Consider the following 18,855-nt stretch of genomic DNA (forward strand, 5'->3'; position numbering starts at 1 on the left):
TGTGTGTGTGTGTGTGTGTGTGTGTGTGTGTGTGAGAGTGAGTGAGCGAAAGAGACAGGCATACATGCTCTGAATGTTTATTGTGTACATGTGTGTCATCTTGGCCTGCTTTTAAATACAGATTGGAGGCACATTACGTTCCTGTCAGTGCAACGAGTCTCAGAGGAGCTATATGTGTGTGTGTGTGTGTGTGTGTGTGTGTGTGTGTGTGTGTTCGCGTAAGACAATGCCCTCTGAAACCTTGAGTGCAGCTGAGCAAATACACAAAGATGAGACAAGAGGACTAGCGCTAATGTCATGGAACACGTACTTTGTTTTACTATAAAGTAAATGCATTGCGTTGGAAATCCATAAAACAAATACAGGAATAACCCAAATGTAATTTGCTGGGAATCGTCAACAGAGTTTTGCTTGATGATAACACACTGGCTTCTAAGTGTGTGTGCAGCAGTGTGTGTTCTCTGGCTGATGTGGGTCTGTTATGAACACACTGACTGCACTGTGAAGCTTTGCCTAGTGCAATAACACCTGTGACAGGCAGCTGGCAGACACATCTCTGAACACACTGACTGACAGTCCCTATATTACTGGTGCCATATGAGAGGCACACCATAACCCCACAGCTGAATAGCCACGACAGAAAGTGGGTACGTATAGGATACAATAAAAGCTAAAAAACGGCTTTGTTAACTCAATATATCATTAAAAGGGGGATTTGGGGTTGACCCCTTCCTGTAGTGTGTTATAGTTTGGGTGCATGTCAATGGTCTGCGAGCGCTAACATCCCAAAGTGCCATAGATGACTTTGAAACCCATCATTTCATCTCTAAATAAGATAACTAACACAGTGACAGAATGGTATAAGAAAATGCGATGACAGTGGAAAGATCCTTTCTAGATGTTGTCTGAGGACAGCAGCGTTCATGCTTAACATTCTTGGACACACTATCAGTTCTTGCTTTGAGACAATAACATCAAGAGACACCATAGTAACAGGGATTGAATTGTTATAACATGCTCAAGTATGAAATGTATCCAGTGAGAGAAGATGTATTGTTGCGCTGTGATGCATCCGTTCCACCGCGCAGTGCTCTAATTCCCCGGGTCCCTTCATGTTTTCAAAATGGGAGAGAATCTCCTCACGTTAAAACACTGCCAGGAGCCTAATCCAAAAGCGATATGTTAACATATGCAAGCGCTGATCATCTATAGGACCCACGCTGCCGAGACAAAAGAGAAGAGCAATCCTCTGACTTGGCTGCGGTGAGTGGGAATTGAAAATGAGTCACGTCTACATGACGGCGCTGCTGTGCGGTTGTAAAATTGGATGAATCCATTTCTACATTTTGAACACATTGTCAACGCTCGAATGAAGAATGCGACAACAGCTCGCAAATGTCCTGCTGTAGCCATTTAAGGTCATTAGCTCAGTGTTTAAATGCAATGTTATTACTGCGGAGAGGCTGAATACAATCATGTGACTTTCAGAAGTTGCATAAGCAATCAAAGGCCTGGTCCTCCTTAAACCATGGCTGTCAGTCATTTGGACTGAGCCGTGGCCTTATTACTGTGTCTGCACGACACACAGAATATGCTAATACTGGACGATAAATCATTCCGATTTGATGGACCCACGTGATCCGACGCATGCATTGCTCTGCACTTCAGAACGCTGCATGTGACTCACACGCCCAGTATCCAATAACCGAATCCTTTTAAACAGCCCCTCCCCCCCCCCGATGAAAGCCACCGTATGTCACCATATAGAGCTGACTAATGAGCCGGCACAGAGACAATACCCTTTGCCCACAAGGTTAACACGTTATTACTATATAGCAACAAAGCACGTGCTCATCATTCAGCTTGTTTCTGCAACTCTAAGGTGACACATCTGGTGTCAGTAGACATCACACATATTGGCACTTAAGCTCAAGCAAATACTTTAAGTAATATTTTAAATGGATGACTTGTAATTATTAATGAATGGGATTTTACCTGGATAAATAAAGGTTTTGAATTTAATTGAATGAATAATAATAATAATGATGTTAATAATACAAGTAATAATAAAATAATCATAATAATGCTATAATAAATACTAATAATAATAATAATGAAACACAGGCTTTTCAATATATATTTTTTTTCAATATGATCTTCTTTTAACTAATATAATAATGAATGCAATATTTTTTTATTTCCCTTATTGTCTTTCCTGAAGCAGTTTGAGTCCCTCATCAGATTTAGAAAGCTCCTTCACGACATGGTCTTACGGTGCTGGAAGTAATCAGTGTATCTGGTGTCTACTTCCTACAATAAAGATCTGAACTCCCCCGTCCCCCACAGCTGCATGATTAACAGTGGAAATCAGTGCAGCTGATTGCAGCATCAATGCAGCCAGTGTTAGTAAATGTCAGCGTTGTACGTATTCCATGTGAATGGAGTTGAAAGTTAAGCAAAAAAGTAAACATCCTTGTCATGACTTCAAAACCTGCAGAACGCAACAATAGTCCAAAAGCAACGTCTGCAGAGAGAAATCATGTGCGATGCAAAAGTGCTCTGCATTCAGAACTATTATTATTCCTCTCCATGGTGGGCACATAAGTGTTGCCCCTTAATTTGGTTCTGAATGACGGAGACTGGTGACAAAGCAGCGCCACTTTTCCAAATCAAATCTCATGGCTCTACTTTCTGCGTGATTACACAATAACTCTGAGCTGACTGATTTTCTACCTCCAGAAAATGCTGCCAGTGTCGCTGAATAGAGAATTGTTGGATCGGTGCGGCCCGTTTCTATTCACGCCGACCGCCACAGCAAAGGGGGAGAATGCTAATGGTGATGAATAGTAATAGCCAAAACCTCTTAGAGTTGAGCGTATGAAACACATGGAGACCTGTGCTGGGTGCTCAAGACTACATTATTCCCCTGTCTACTAAATCATTTGTGTTTAAGCTAAATTAAACATTTCCGGAAAATATCAGCTCCTTTCTTTCAGGAATATGTTTTTTAAAGTCCCGCTTGCTCTTCTGTACGTGCTCCAAGAAAGTCGCTTTGCCATTTTAAAACATGTCTGGCCAAAGACAACCTTAATAACAATTCCTGCCAACGTGAGGGAGGAAGCCAGACATTTCACCACATTATAGAAGTCATAAATCAAACAACCATCAGGCAAGTGGAAAAGGAAGATAGTAGGAGGACCGCTGCTTTTTTATAGAGGACTCTCCCTTTCCTCAGTCTTCTCATGCTGAATTACTGTCCATTCTCTTTCATCTCACTCGTTGCTCAGAAAGAAGGACTTGTGAGGAAAGAAGAATAATCGATTTAACAATTGCACCTCATAGCTTACTGTCCCCCAGAATAAAGAAATAATTTAGCATATAAAACCTCACGCTGTTAGATGCTCTGTGGACCCAGGAGCAGTGCCCTTGTGGCCATAGATGAGAGAGACTTCATTAGAAGTCCCCAGAGGAGGACTTTCAAATAGCCTCATTCGCGCCCACAGGGTCTTCAGAGGATATTCTTTACACACGCACTATTTTACTCACACTACTAAAAAGACTTTCTCACAAACGCTTGCTCAAGTCAAAGGCAAAGCAAAAAAAAACACCAATTTAAATTCGACAGTTAAGAGGAGAGCAGTATTTCTCCACTTACCTTAAAACGCACGAATAATACCCCACATCGCCTAGCTCTGCAGGTCGAAACCATATGGCGTCCTCCTCTTTGTTCATCCTCGTGCCGTCAAAGCTGATGGGTTCCTCGAAGTCCCCGTGTCCTGCACTTTTGTACCACATGAGGCTGAGTCCAGCGCTCTGTGCGTGGGTGTAGTTGGCCCGAATATATCCATAGAATAAAGCGCACTTAATCCGTACAGGTTCCCCCAGAAGCACCTTGTATTTCAGGTAGTCCACTGACCAGTCTGTGCAGCCTTCCACTGAAAGAAAAGGACAGAAGAAAGGGGAATTACTTTAAAAAGTCCGTCTCTTCGTGTGCTTTGCCAGCAATCCTTGTGTCCCAATGAATCCAGAAGCTCTGTTCCCTCCATGCAGCACTAATACACAAGGTGTCCTCGTTAGCTTTTTTTACAAGAACACACACATATTTCATAGACACACATTTAACATACTGCATTGAATTAAAAGCTCATTTAAAAAAGGACAAAAGCAAGCAGGCTAAATGCACCTGACCCTGCTTTCACCTACTACAAACATCCCTGTATTTATATGTGACACTTGTGTCACTATCTCACACATGAATCGACTATTTACTGGCAATAAACCGTGTGTAAGCCTCGGTCAATATCTGTTTGAATGGCACTCATCTACATTTGACCTAAGGAAATCAGAGGCTGCAGGAAAGCGGCATTCAGAGCAGTCATATAAATGAAAAAATTAAAAAGCAGCTCGTCTCATACTGTGCTGCGGCACATGCCAAGGTGGAGCAATGGGGGTCTTCCTGATAAGAAATCTAATAAAGCGCACCAACTGTCAATCAAAAAACGTTTCAGACAGTGAATAATAATAACTGCCTTATTCATGCACAGCGAGCAACGGGATGGGTTTGATCCCCAGATGTTTTATTCCCATCTTTGGGAGCGTATGAGAGTCATGCGAAATCTAAAATTGGCACTTCATTTTGATCAATTCTTACCAACTCCAGGGGTGCTGATTGAAAAGCAAATAATAACAATATAACGAATGAAATGCAAATAAGTAAAATAGAAAATACATATCAATAAGATGCTTTTAAATTAAGTGTATTATTATATTAAGTGCTTTTTAGTAACATTGCAACCCTGCTAGTAATCCCAAATGTTTAAGAAATGTATCATTAATCAGATTTCTTTACATAAATGTAAGGGAGTACAGTTATCTTTTTTTGTATCCTGATTATCCGTTACCTTTACTCCCCAAGCCTGATAGTGAGTGAAAGCAAGTGTGTGTATGAAGGATACAATACATTTGGGTGTTTTTTAAAAGGTGGTAAAAACACAACTTCAGGTCATTTGTGGCCCGTCTCAAGAATCAGGATTAGCCAGCTATCTGTTAGTTTCACTTCCTGTTTTAGGATTGTTGCACCATTTTAGCTGGAGTAAATCAATGTTGTACAGCTAACCTGCTGATGGGCATCAAGGGAAGCAGATACAAGCCTCCTGTAGGATAATTAGAAGCAGACTTAAAACGGACCTTTGCAATACAAATGACTTCTGACCATAACAGCCGAGTGAATGGTTCTAAATACATTCCCAACCAGATTCCTGACAGAGATCTGTAGAACGCTTTACTTTTCCATCACTGCAAATCAGCTTTTGAAACGTGAATGAAAACATATATTTCTCTCTGCTATTTAACTTACATTTTTATATATTTGGAAAAACCAACTGGTCCAGCACCAAATCAAAAACCAACTCTCTTGCTTCATCTTACCTTATCAATTTCCCCCTTCCTGTTCCTGACATCCTCTTTTCCCTCGCCTCACCTCCCTGCATCACTCTTCCTTTAAAAACAGCTGGCGAGCACAGCTGCAGCAGACTCAACAGGCTGCGCTAATTGAGCCTCTATAAATGTTTTATTTACCAGCGAAGCAACTCTGCATCCAATCAGCGAGGTGCAGTGTGTGCTGCAGTCAGCGGGGACTGGGGGGGGTGGTGGGGGATTGATTAAACCATGCTGGTGTTGTGTTGGATTGTGTGGTACTGTATGTGTACCATGCTGGGAACACAAGCAAAAACACTGGTAGGTGCTGGAAAAAAGATGAGAGGGGAAAAGCACGAGGTGTTTATGCTATTAGAAAGAGTGACTGGGAGATATGCAGTATTGCAATAGAAGCAAAAGAGAGAAATATTAATGTTGAATTTTCTATACATTTTAAATGACATGAAGGGGGCCTTAATTGCTCATTTCTGTATTTATTGCTTCTCCTGTGCCATGTTTATTTGTCAGCTTATGTAACCCATGTGCAACATCTGCAGCACCTTTCCTGATGCGCCATGAATCTGAATCAGCAAGAAAGAGTCGTGAGAATTCAATCAGATGCAATGCTTTCAAATCAACGCCAAATATCTTTTTGGTTTTGTAAAAATGAAGTGGGTCCTCCCAGGAGCAAGACGATGAAACAAAAGGAACAACTAGACAAAATCAAACCAAGCAAATACAAGAGCTGGAGAAGGTGAGGTGTTCTATGCGAGCTACCAAACAACCACAGTCCTTTCATTGTGATTAAGTCTACATGTTGCTATGGCAACAAAGGGTTCTACCACCGCTCAATGAGAACTTGTTAATTCGTTTTGTGGGTGTGTGATAATAATAACTTGAAGGATTAAGGTAAAGGCAACCCAAGCCAAGGTGGTTTCACTTCTGATCATGTGTCCTAATTCAGAATCTAAAATGTTTCCCTCATAAAACATATACATGGTTGTTTCATTTCATTTCAAACCTTTATTTATACAGATAAATCCCATTGAGATCATTGATCATTAAAAAAATGAAGTTAATCCAAGAGTTATACCTAATGTTGATCAAGTAATACACATTTCCCACTACAGGGCAATATATGATATCATGCAAAATATTACAAATGCACCTGCATAGTATATTAAGTAAAAACAACGAAACATACTTAAAGGTGGGGTAGGTAAGTTTGAGAAACCGGCTCGAGATACACTTTTTGTTATATTCCATGGAACGCTCTTAACATCCCGAGAGCAATGAATATCTGAAGTGCTTTGACAACAAATCCATACAAAAATATCATCAGTGGAAGCCGTGGCGCTGTAAAAAGCACGACCAATCATCTGAGCCGGCCCGGCTAAAATAACTAGATGTCAGCTGTCAGCCTTCCATCTGGGCACAAACTTATCTCGTGCCCTCATTGGTCATGTGCGCGTTCGTGTGTGTTGGAGGAGGGGCTCTGTGAGGAAGTGGCAGATTTCTTCCGGCTGTGTATTTTCAAATTCTAGCGCACTCGAGCTGGTTTCTCCAAAATGGTGATCTTTGGATTAAGCAATTACATTTCATGCATGTTTGATCCTTCTAATACTGATTAAAAGAGATTTAAACAAATGAAATGGTTGATGACTAGTGGAAACACATAACATGTCGGTCTACTCAGCAGGGAATCACTGCCAGATAAAGGATGATTTTGAAAGCACCCCGAGGCATTTGATTACTGCACAGGATGTTCGAACAATATCCCCACAGTGTCACTGAGAAGTTCAAGAAAAATAAAGAAAAGCATCAGAAATCCTACATTCATTTCCCTTCAAGGGTGAACTCCAGCCCAAGTCGCTCAAAGGGCTTGCTGTATGTATCTCTAATACCGCCACGAGGAGTTTGCCAGCGCCAGTATCTGTTATCTTCCGCCTATCCTCAAATTACCCGTTGCAGACTTTTGACGGAGGGTTATCATTCATTTCAGTAAGCTAGGGTGGGGATTCTGCTTAATCTGTTGGCGGGAAACAAACATGCTACAAAGCCTAATTGAAGTCGATTAACATTTCCCTGCTCACCAGATTTCCATTCTGCTGGATCACAATTGGTGGGGGAATTGGCCAATCTGCTGTCTGATAATAACAACAGAAGCAGCTCGGCAGCGGCGGGGGGGAACACCGAGCAGAAGCGGCGTTTGAGGCTTTGTTACACATGGCCCGTAACCAGTGGTGGATTGAAACTAAGTACATTCTGCTTTGGTGTAGTTTTTGGGTTACTTTACTTGATTATTTCCATGTTATAGTTTATAGTTTATAGTTTATTAGGATCCCCATTAGCTGGTGCATAACAACAGCTAATCTTCCTGGGGTCCACAAATAACATAAAACATGACATTCGACAGTACATTACAAGACAATGATACAAATCGTGTACAACGTCAATTTTCCTTCAAACAGTGACTTTCATATCAACCATCACATACAGCTTATTTTCTGATTCCCCATTTCCTTGGAAAGGAAAAAAAAAAAGAAAAAAAAAAGAACAATAATAATAATAGTGATTTTACAAATGTCTCCCTTCGCTTCTTTTAGAGTAGAAAAGAGTTATGATACTTATTTCACAGCCTATATGAATACTGAATTCTGATTGGTTAGCTGGCTGGCTCTGTTGTGATTGGTCAACCACTTAAAGATGTCCCACCCCTTAGCCTATCACATACAATATGTCGGAGCGCTAGCCAATAGACATGGTGATGTCATCATGCTCCAGAAGTGAATAAGAAGTCCAATCCACCTCTACCCATACATACAAAAAGTGGTGATTTCTTTGTTGTTGGTCCTAAATGGGTCCATCCATACAGTTCTGTTTGTCAGCTACCAAATGGTCAAAGTACAAATGTTTGCCTGTCGCTATGCATGGAAATTAGGATTTCATAGAGCATATTCCCTGACATCACCCCAAAATGGGGTCTTCTAGCCATGTCCCGACGTAAGCACGCCATTAAACAAAGACAGGGCCGTTTGTCAGGCCTGCCTTATGTTCATGTTTTTCATGTTTGTCTCATTTGTCCAACTGGTGCCTCATTTACAAGAAAGGCTTTCATCCTCATGTTTAATGCCAAAACTAAACCAAGGAAGTGATTTATATGAAAAAGCAAAAACAACTTGTGTTTGATGCCAAAGGTAATTGGCTGCATAGATTCATTTTTTTTATGTTAAAATGTATTCATATAAAGAATAACCCGAGGTTTAATGCAAATATGGAGCAAAGTAAACAAGAGTAGGCCTTTTGAGTCTTAAAGCTGATTAAACTAACAAAATATACATATTGTATTCCATTATTTATATATGTATTATTTCACTCTTGAAAGGATCACTCTACCTCAAGTCAACACTCACTTATTTTGTTTATAGAATGCAAAATGGCTTTATAGATATTGCATCTTTAGGCCCGGGCAAAATGTATTAAAAAAAAAAATGTGTTAGCTGAAACGATGCAAAACAGATGCGACCAAGATGCTCGTAAACATGCATAAAAAGAAATGCTAGTATTTAAAGGGCACCTCAATAAAGCTAAACAAATGTTATGTCACTGTCTGCAGTTTACTGTCAATTCCCTGTCACCCGTGCTGCCTCCGGAGAGGAGGTGATCAGCTCATAAATGTAGTTACAGGTCCGCTGAGGGGTAATCGTATGCAGATTGAGTCAGGTCACCACGGAGAGTGTCTATTTTCTCATAAGCACTCAAGGAGATGCTTCGCTACCATTTTTCTTCATAAAGGCCGCTGTGTAATTCAATCAGAAAGGCATGCATACATTGGGCCTGGGCTGATTGGACACACACACACACACACACACACACACACACAATATATGAGGTGACGCGACATCAACCTTTACTTGAAGTGGTGTCGATGCTGCTCTGGCTCCAGGGTCCCTAAGGACACGTATCAACGGCACAGCCACTGTGCCAGAGGGGGGAAGCAAGGGAGGAGAAAGATGTCTCCAAATCTTAACCTGCCATTTTTCTCCCCTTGTGAAAACGCTGCCGCAGCAGAGTGGGTCTCCATTAAGAGGAACATAGCTCTGACGGGGGGGGGGGGGGGGCGGTAACCTCTGGGCTACTGGCGTACAGGAGCACATTACCTGCATGATTGAAGTACCTCCGGCAGGTCGCAGAAGAGAATGAGTCATCAGCCAATAAGGCAATCAGCCGCTTCATGTGAGCTCATGTTCTTACTGGTCTACATAAACACACACACACACACACACACACACACACACACACACACACACACACACACACACACACACACACACACACACACACACACACACACACACACACACACACACACACACACACACACACACACACACACACACACACACACACACACACACACACACACACACACACACACACACACACACACACACACACACACACACACACACACACACACACTAAGAAAGACCCAGGCTTTGAACAGAAAATCCACTTTTTCTAAAATTGCAGGAGGGAAATGACCACCAGTCTCCTGTTGATGTAATGGCATAGCAACACTCAGGAACTGTATGGTGACACAGCAGACAATCTATAACCAACTGGGGACCATGTATATGAGGGAGGGGCTGTGCAGTGAGGGGACATGATAAAGGAATAGTCAATGGCCAGAGCAATACAAAGGCAATGTACAGAGGGGGTGGTTTCACATTTGGAGAGAAAGCTAATTAATGTATTTCCACGAATACATCCAAGAGGATCCTACATGAGCATATTTAATATGTTTTCAGAAACATTATGTGGATTGATAGTTTTGCGGGGCGACTCCGGCTGCCCACATCATTTCAGTGACATTTACCTCCCAGTTCCTCACCGCAGATACACCCGCTCTGTCTCTCTCCCTGTCTCCCTGCTCTTTACTCTCATGACACTTCGTCTTCATCTGTCGCGTGTCTCTCTCGCCAAGTCCCTCTGATGCCTGACAGCCACCCACCGGTCTGTCATTTATATGCAAATACTCATATGTGATTGTTTAAAAAAAAAACCCGGGGGAACTGCTTTCCCTCCTATCGCAAAATAAACACAGCCTGCAATCTTCCCGGATGTTACCTTTCCGTATCAGATTCGACTCACCTGATTGGACACGGCTTGCAGAAAGAGCAGCCTGCAGTCTCCAATCACAGGTGAAAGTCTGACGGGGAAAGGGGGCACAGAGGGGGAGAGCTAATGGGGAGGTGGGACGAGGGCAAGTCGGACCCTTGCCGGGAAGGATAAGGAAAGACTCACAGTATAACACACACACACACACACACACACACACACAATTACACACACTCAAGTACAGGTAGACTAATTAGTTTTAATTACATTTCACACACTTCGCAATAAAAACATCTAATTGAAGTGGATTTTCTGCATTGCAAGGTCCAGTCTAAAACATTTTCTTTAGACTGTTGCAACGAACCTGCACCAGAACAAAGAAAACAATGTCTCAGGCTCAAATGTCTGCAATGGATTTGAGGAGGACTTGATTGCTTTATTGAATGTCTGCATTAGAGATTTGTGGCCACGTTTGGCTTTTTAATATATGTTCTTGGATTTGTCTTTTTCTTTTGTCTTTTATGATCTCGATGGAGGGGCTTTTTTTTTTTTTACTGGTCTTGCTTCATCTTCTATTCTTCAACAAGAGAACGGTAAAACCAGCAAGTTAAAGAACAATTTTAAAAAGCAAATGTCTCTTCAAAAAGTAAATCAACCCGTGTCTCTACACGCAAGATAAGGCCTTTTTTCCCTTTCATGCTAAAAAACATCATGTCTCTCTACATCTTATCAACCTTTTGGATCATGTCAGTGCGACGACTTCTACGTTTACTTTTAAAGCAGTGATTATGTCTCAGAAACGGCATTTTTGTATTCTTTCCTTGGCAATCAAACCATGACATTTGACTTGTATTTGCCCTCAGTTCGCGTCTATTTCAGGGAAACATTTGACAAGGAGCAGATGTAAGAGTGATCCTGTTTTGGCTGGGGTGTCCCAGCGGGGGAACTATGTAATCAGAAAAGCATCCTCCTGTTCCCCATGGCGTCAGTAATCCTCTCATCTAACAAACAGCCTTGGGAGGCATCGAGACACACAACATAAACAATACTGACTCCTGCAAAAAAATAACCCGAGTGCTGCATTGCAGACATGACTGCACACATCGGGAACGAGTGTGGATTTTCCACACACTCTCACCCACCCACACAGGTACAACATACACACACACCCCCACCCACGGGCCACACACACACGGGCCACGCGGTGCCTCCGCCAGCAGCCCTGTCAGCCTGTTATTTCGTGCTGTATCATGGCGGTGTGGGCGCGCTAAGCCTGTGACTCAGACCCTCGCCGGTCCACTACAGACACCGACACACTGTTTGGGAGTTGTGCTCCGGTGCCCCCGCGAAATGAGCGTTGGTGAAAATAGAGCGTGCCCAGATGGATCGAGAGCTTGTCATATCAGCCTCTGCACCAGCCGCCTGTGAAACGATAAAACGGCGAGAATATGTAACAAAGCAAGGAGCGGGCGGCGTGCTGATGGGCGCAGGTGTCAGCTCTTATACGTCAACTCTGACCTTATTTTTCGTCTCTCATTTTTCCCCACAGCGTTAACTACCGGAGCATCATCTTTTTTTGTGTTGCCTTTCTCTCTCCCTCTATCTCAAAGCTTTTCAGCTCGGCTACAGAGAGTGGGAGGGTGAGAGGAGGTTGTGCCGGCAGTTCAAAGAGAGAGGAAGAAGATTATGATGGAGAAATGATTCAGGCTGCACATCAGCGAGGACAGCCAGGTCCCGCAAAAGCCACACAAGTGAGGGGTTCACAGCTTTGCCATTGGCATCAGCAGTTATCCAGGTAGGCTCCTGATAGAGATGCGTTCAAGGTCAGGTATGTTAAAACAACAGATTCAGGAATATTGAATTTACAGGTAATGGAGGAGAGTTGCAGAATGAAGCATGTCTGCCAGGCTCACACATATACTCACACACAAACACACACACAAACAAACTCACACACACACACACACACACACACACACACACACACACACACACACACAGGCAGCCAGCCAGGGATCCAGGGAAAACTAGTGGCCTGGAACAAGAGTAGAGCCAGAGCTTCCCATTAGAGGACATTACTGTCAAACACTGGAACGAAAACTACCTGCTGTACACTGATTACAAACCTACCTCCCGCTACAATTCAATTACAAACCAGATAATATGATGCACTGCACTCATTCTCTGTGGCAGCTAGTGACACGGGGAAGTGAGGACAGCTGGCTGAGATGTTTCCTGAAAATGCCGATGCAGGTTTATTTCAGCTGGTACATTTTGGCTTTGTCTTACTGGCATGTCCATTTGCTTTGAATGATTGTGTTTGGGCAGCACGACCTCACAGACTAGGATGTGTCAAACGTAACATACACCGTATTAAAATGAATCTATCATTGCCATAAAATGCTGGACCAGGGTCAAGTTTTACATTATTCATCAGATCAACGCATCATAAAACAGATCAAAGCGGCAATTAAAAAAAGTGAAGCAGCCAGGGATAAGTCCACACATCATTGACAGCACTGCAGCATTTTGACTACAAAGCTTCGCATCGTACCCAACAAATCCATCAATTACAGTGATGTACGTATTCGTTATGGAACAGAGTACTGAGTGAACTGAAGTCAACCCAAGCGTCGATATCATTTCAATTACTGGTCATTTGTTTTAAAGAGTACATGATATTCCCATTTTCAGGTTCATATTTGTATTTAGTGCTTCTACAATGACATGTGTCCATGCTTTAATGTTCAAAAAGCTCTTTATTTTGCAACGTCCAATAGATATTCTTATCCAAATGCAGGCATGAAAACGGGTCAGGGGTGAAAAAGGTGAGAAGGATATTATCCCTCTAGGGGGGTCCGGGGGCATGCTCCCCCGGAAGAACATTTAGAATATTCCATATTTTAAAGCATCAATCTGATGCATTTTGAGATGCATTTTTTTGCCAACCTGGGGAGAGCTGGAGAAACTTAACTTCAGCCATGAGTCAAAAATATTATGACCTCCTTACTAAGTATTAGAGATGAGGTTGTCCTGACATTAAAACTCAAATGACCTGGACATCACACACTGTCCTATTCACACTGCATAGCCAGAGAGGCAAGTGAGGCATTTATTGTATCGGACTTCACTTAATAAATCATTAAAAGCCGAGTGAATTATTTAGAAAAGAGACGCTGACTCAAAAGAAGTAAAATTCAATAGAATCTGATTATAATGATGATTTTCTGTCTTTGTTAAATTAAATAATAAACCGACATAATGCAGATTCTAAATGAATGCTTTTAAAACACTGCAAATGGAGAGTACTTGTATTTAGGTCAGAAATACTTCCAACTATGAAACTAATTAAATAAGAGACGAACATGAGCCCAATCTGGTCATTTTGAGCTACTTTTTGTGCGTTATATAACCATGCAGGCATACTTGAAGCCACACACAAACACAGCTATATGTTCCAGCCAAATGCACACACAAGAAAAACAACTCCCTTAACACACACACTGTAATTCCCTTATCTCTCCGCCAACTGGCTGATAACAAGCAGTTCATTTTCCTCATTCGAAATAAGCCATTCTGCTCCAATTAGAAGCTTAGTAAGAATTTCATTACCATGTGCTCCCCATCTTCTCCCTGCAAATGCATGCCCATAGTTCAGCTATTGGGGAGGGGTGAGCAGTTGTGTGTGTGCTGAGGTGCATAACAGTTTAAAAAATGTATTCATGCAAAATGTCAGCAAATTAGAAACCTTAATGCAAATTGAATTTACAATAAATCCACCTGGATCTGCCACAGACGGAACAGGGGGGAAAAAGGAAAAAGCCAAGAAAATTTAAATGGAGATCCTGGCACGATGAGCATGCATTTGCATATACATCATTAATTAAACCGGGGCTCACTGCTATAGATGGATGACCGTCTGAGGGGAAGCTGCGGAAAGTAGAGCAGTGATAAAAAAGGTTAAAGGAAGAGGGGGAAATTCAGGGAAAGGAATAATGGCCAAGATTCAACTCATCTTATGAACGACCCAAAACAAAGGATGAGCCAATTAGCGGCGCTCACTCAGTTAGCTTGACAACATCCAAAACAAAACTCAAAAATAATCTAAAGCCCTCCAGTGAAAGACTCAGTGGGCTTGTTAGCGAGAATCGCAGGTTCGGGCAAGGTAACAATGGGGTAATTCAATATAAACAAACTCTCCGCAGAGGTGGTTGAGTACACTGAATTAATGCAATTGTTCCTCGGCTGTTCAGACTGGCGCTCTCATTTGGTAAGTGCTCCCACTGCAGCCACTGAATGCGGGCATGAAGAGAAGTGAGGCCTTTGAAGGTGTCGCTATGCAGCTTCGGAAAAAAACAAAAGTCGAGCTGAAAAGGCTTTTTTATTTCACTTTTTTTTTTAAATACACTTGTTCACACTTAGTTTGCAGCTACGTGAAAAGGTTGGGAGTTGTTGGTAATGAGTTTTAACTCCTCTCAACCAAATACATCTCAAGTTCTTTCAAATGGGCCATATTATGCTCATTTCCAGGTGTATTTGTATTGTGTGCCTCTACTGTGACATGTGCACATGCTTTCATATTCAAAAAGTGCTTTATTTTCTCATTTTTCTCACCCTCTGTCTGAAACCAGAGCCCAGTCTGCTCTGATTGGTTGGCTGGCCGGCTCTGTTCGGATTGGTCAACTGTTTACGAATGTCCCGCCCCTTAGCCCATCACTTAGGAGGGAACTTTGGGATTGCAAAAAAACCTAAATAACAGACTACGGGAAAGGGGATAAGATTTTGAATCGTTGTAAAACCGAAAGGCAGACAATTATGACATGATGGTGGTTGCATCCACATTCTCTATGGCTGTAGAAAGCAGCAACATGTGCATCGACCAAATACAAGTGGAAGTAAAAAACTGCACATCTCTTATGCGTCTAATAAAGTAATTTCTGTAAAGACAGAACATCAAAAGTTGAGCTACACTTGTGTCTGCAGAGCTTTCTCTCCCCCAGGCTACGTTAACAGATAACGCTGGAGAAAGGGCTGGAGGTCTGAGTCAAAACATCTCCAACTATACTTGCTGTAGCCGCACTGGATAAAAAGCTCTGATATTGATCAAATGCTAAGACTGATGCTCGAGGATATCAACCAACACAAAACATCTCTGCTGTTAAGCCGTCAATAGTCAAGTATGCGGAACAGGATTGAAAATCCAACACATTTGAGTCCTTTTTAATAACCCTTTTTTCCGATATTTTAATCTCCTTCTGCCTCCTTCATCCTCCCTTGGCTTTCCCTCCACCAGAAATCCAAGAGGTAGTGCCCTTGGTTGAAGAAAAATCACACAATAAAGGCTTTACAAGAGATATGAAACAACTCTTATTCTTCCGCTGAGATGAAGAGGATATCATGTAAAGAAAACAAATGTCTGACGTGATGAAAATAGGCAGGCATCGTTAGACACTGACAACAATTAAGGTTGTCTCGAGTAGAAACACATATTTTTCTGTCAATCCATTTGATTTTAAAGTCAGCACAAATGTGCAAATGTGGTTGCCGAGTTGTCTGCTTTTCCAGTCTGCAGATAAAATTATAATAGGAAATGCAGCGTCAGTATTTTAAGGGGGACACTGTCTTCTTTTTTATCTCCACTATGCCAGAAAGTTGCCAACCACTGTCACATTTGTCTGAAAGTCTGTTTTTTCCAGTGCATAACAAGCAGTATTGCGGAATAAAAATACTTTATTTTAAGCAGACCATTCACATTTCCTGCTGCAGTGATTGAGCAAGACACAGGGTGGATGTTTATCGGCTAACCAAATCCCTTCACATTGACTAAAAGGGAAGCAAATCAAGGTTTTCTCTGAGATGATGTGGCAAGAAACAAAATATATATATAGATCCAAGTTTGTTGTTTGACAAAATACCTAGGGGGTTTATCACTCCTCTTCTCCATCTATCTATCTCTGTCTCTGCCATCTTGCTCGGCTGCACATTATCTAATGAAGCAGAAATGCTATAAAAATAACCTTAAAAACCCCTCAGCCTGCCAAATTCTGACAAAAGCCCAATAGAGATGCTGTCATAAATTCTGAAGTCTGTGATTATTTTATGGACAGTATGGGAAGAGGTGAGCGGTTGATGCCGGTAATGTATGAAAGGACGGATACACAAAGGGGTAAGGAGAAGAAGTAGACAAAGAGAGGGAGGCACACAGTGTGTAGAGGGCGATACAAAAAAAGAGACGGACACAAACAGACAGGCTGAGAGCTTCATAACTGGTGCATATTAATGCGGCACTGTGGAAATCCAGCCGGCAAAGCAGCAGCCAAGGTCACCAAAGATTACCAGGACCATGACTAAACCGGCCGGGCGACGATTAACCCTCCCCTGCTCCTCCCGTCACCCATCCATCCCATCAGTCCCGGCACCTCTCACCCCGAGTCTGTCCCAGCGTAGGCTCAATCTGACGGGTGATCGCTAATAACCCAACAACCTTTTTCTCTCTCTCAGTGATCGGGAGAGTGGGAGGCGTGCTGAATTCATGCATTTTGATCACAGGTTGTGATGATGTAACACGACGAAGTTTCTTGTCACTTCTTCACCTCCCTCCTGTCCTTTTCCCCCAGAGGTGTGGGCGGGCATGACAGAGAGGAAGGAGTGACGAAAGCAAAGGGGAAACGGTGGTGGTGGGGGTGATAGGCGGTTGGTGTCCAATGATTACACCAGCTCGGGCCACCCTCAACACCCCCTTTAATCACCTCCATTAAACAAACTAATTTTTAATGGGGCTATTTTAGGCCACCGGGTCCCATTAGCACCCGCTCATCTGAGGGAGCAGGTTAGGGTAATATACACATGTATGCCATAAAGCATTATGGGAAAGATCTGCTGGCGACAGACGGTGGTCACGCCACATGTGAGCCTTCAGAGGGTCCCGGGAACTGAATGAACTGTTACAAATGTACTTGGAAGCAAATCAGTGGTGCTATGAAAAAAAGCTTAATGTGGACCAATACAGAACCACTTAAGAGGCCCTTATATCCTTGTTGGGTGTTTTCCCTTTGCTGAAGTGTCTTATATTGGTTTCTGTGCATGTCAATGGTCTGAAACAGCTACAATCACATTGTACGTGATAGGCTAAGGGGCGGGACATCTCTAAGCAGTCGACCTCACAACAGAGCCGGCCAGCTAACCAATCAGAAACAACTGAGGTCTGGTTTCAGACAGAGGGTGAAAAGAGGTGTTGCAGTTTGCGAAAAAATAAAGAGCTTTTTGAACATTAAAGCATGGAAACATGTCAACGTAGAAGCACACAATAAATATATATATATTAATAGGGGCATGACTACATTTGTGTTTTCCGCCAGAATCTGAGTATACAGCTCCCTGCCGAGCGGCTACTACAATGAATACCACACGTTGATGATCGTCTAATGAAAGCAGTAAACATGCAGATTAGAAACTGGATGATTTCCAAAGGTCTTTACTCCTCCCAGACAATCTGCCATCCTCTATTGAGGTACCATCAAGAACAATAGATCCCTTGATAAATAATACTATGTGGCAAAGTGGCAAAAAAACATTATTAGCCATACGTATCTTATTCTTATGCAGGACAAAGGCTTACGTGAGGGACTCTACTACATGACTTCATATTTTAGGTATTTTATTTTAAAGTCCTTTTGTTGTCACAGTAGCAGCATTATTGTTATCTGTGTCACACGTTACAGTCCCTTATATTGCATTTTAATGGAGTAATATACCTTTTTTTCTCACCAAAGAATCCCACTAGGGTATGACAGGTGTAATGAGGTCATGCAATACATTTGAATTTCATTTCTTATTCTATGAACCTTGTAAACCGATCCTCAGATCAACACATTGGCAAGACGAGCTGGCGGTATAATGGCTTCTCTTTTTTATTTTTTTATTTCTAGGAATTAGTCTGTCTTGCAGACGTTACGAGGAGATAATTAACTGCTGCTTTCATCTTCCTCTTAACTGGCATGCTCATTAACGTATTGGCCGTATCTGGTAAGAAAAGACACCTAATGTTTTCTGTTAATGAAAATAAACAAATAAATTACCAAGACCCGAGGCAATGAAATGGAGGCCGGGTTCTGGCAGGGTGACGGGTATCAGGGCTCGCAGGGCCGGCTTCATTACCTCGAATAAGGCAATCTCATGTGAGGATCACGCGGGCGGCACGGACATAATGATCATGATAATGTCAGCTGGCTAAGAATAATAAGATGAACTAACTAAGGCTAGGCCACTGTATCAAATGCTGCCTTCATTATTTCCTACATTTTGACATTATCGTAACAG

General features: G+C 42.2%; 1 protein-coding gene across 1 annotated transcript in view; it reads right to left on the bottom strand.

Moving 5' to 3' along the window:
- LOC117459876 (interleukin-1 receptor accessory protein-like 1-B) overlaps positions 1–18,855 on the bottom strand; it is a 222,183-nt gene that overhangs the window by 127,039 nt on the left and 76,289 nt on the right. The window contains exon 3 of the mRNA XM_034101040.2: positions 3,656–3,935. Coding sequence (XP_033956931.1) covers positions 3,656–3,935 — 280 coding nt within the window. The remainder of the gene's footprint in view (positions 1–3,655; positions 3,936–18,855) is intronic.

This window comes from Pseudochaenichthys georgianus, chromosome 2, assembly GCF_902827115.2.
Source record: "Pseudochaenichthys georgianus chromosome 2, fPseGeo1.2, whole genome shotgun sequence".
Taxonomy (NCBI): Eukaryota; Metazoa; Chordata; class Actinopteri; order Perciformes; family Channichthyidae; genus Pseudochaenichthys; species Pseudochaenichthys georgianus.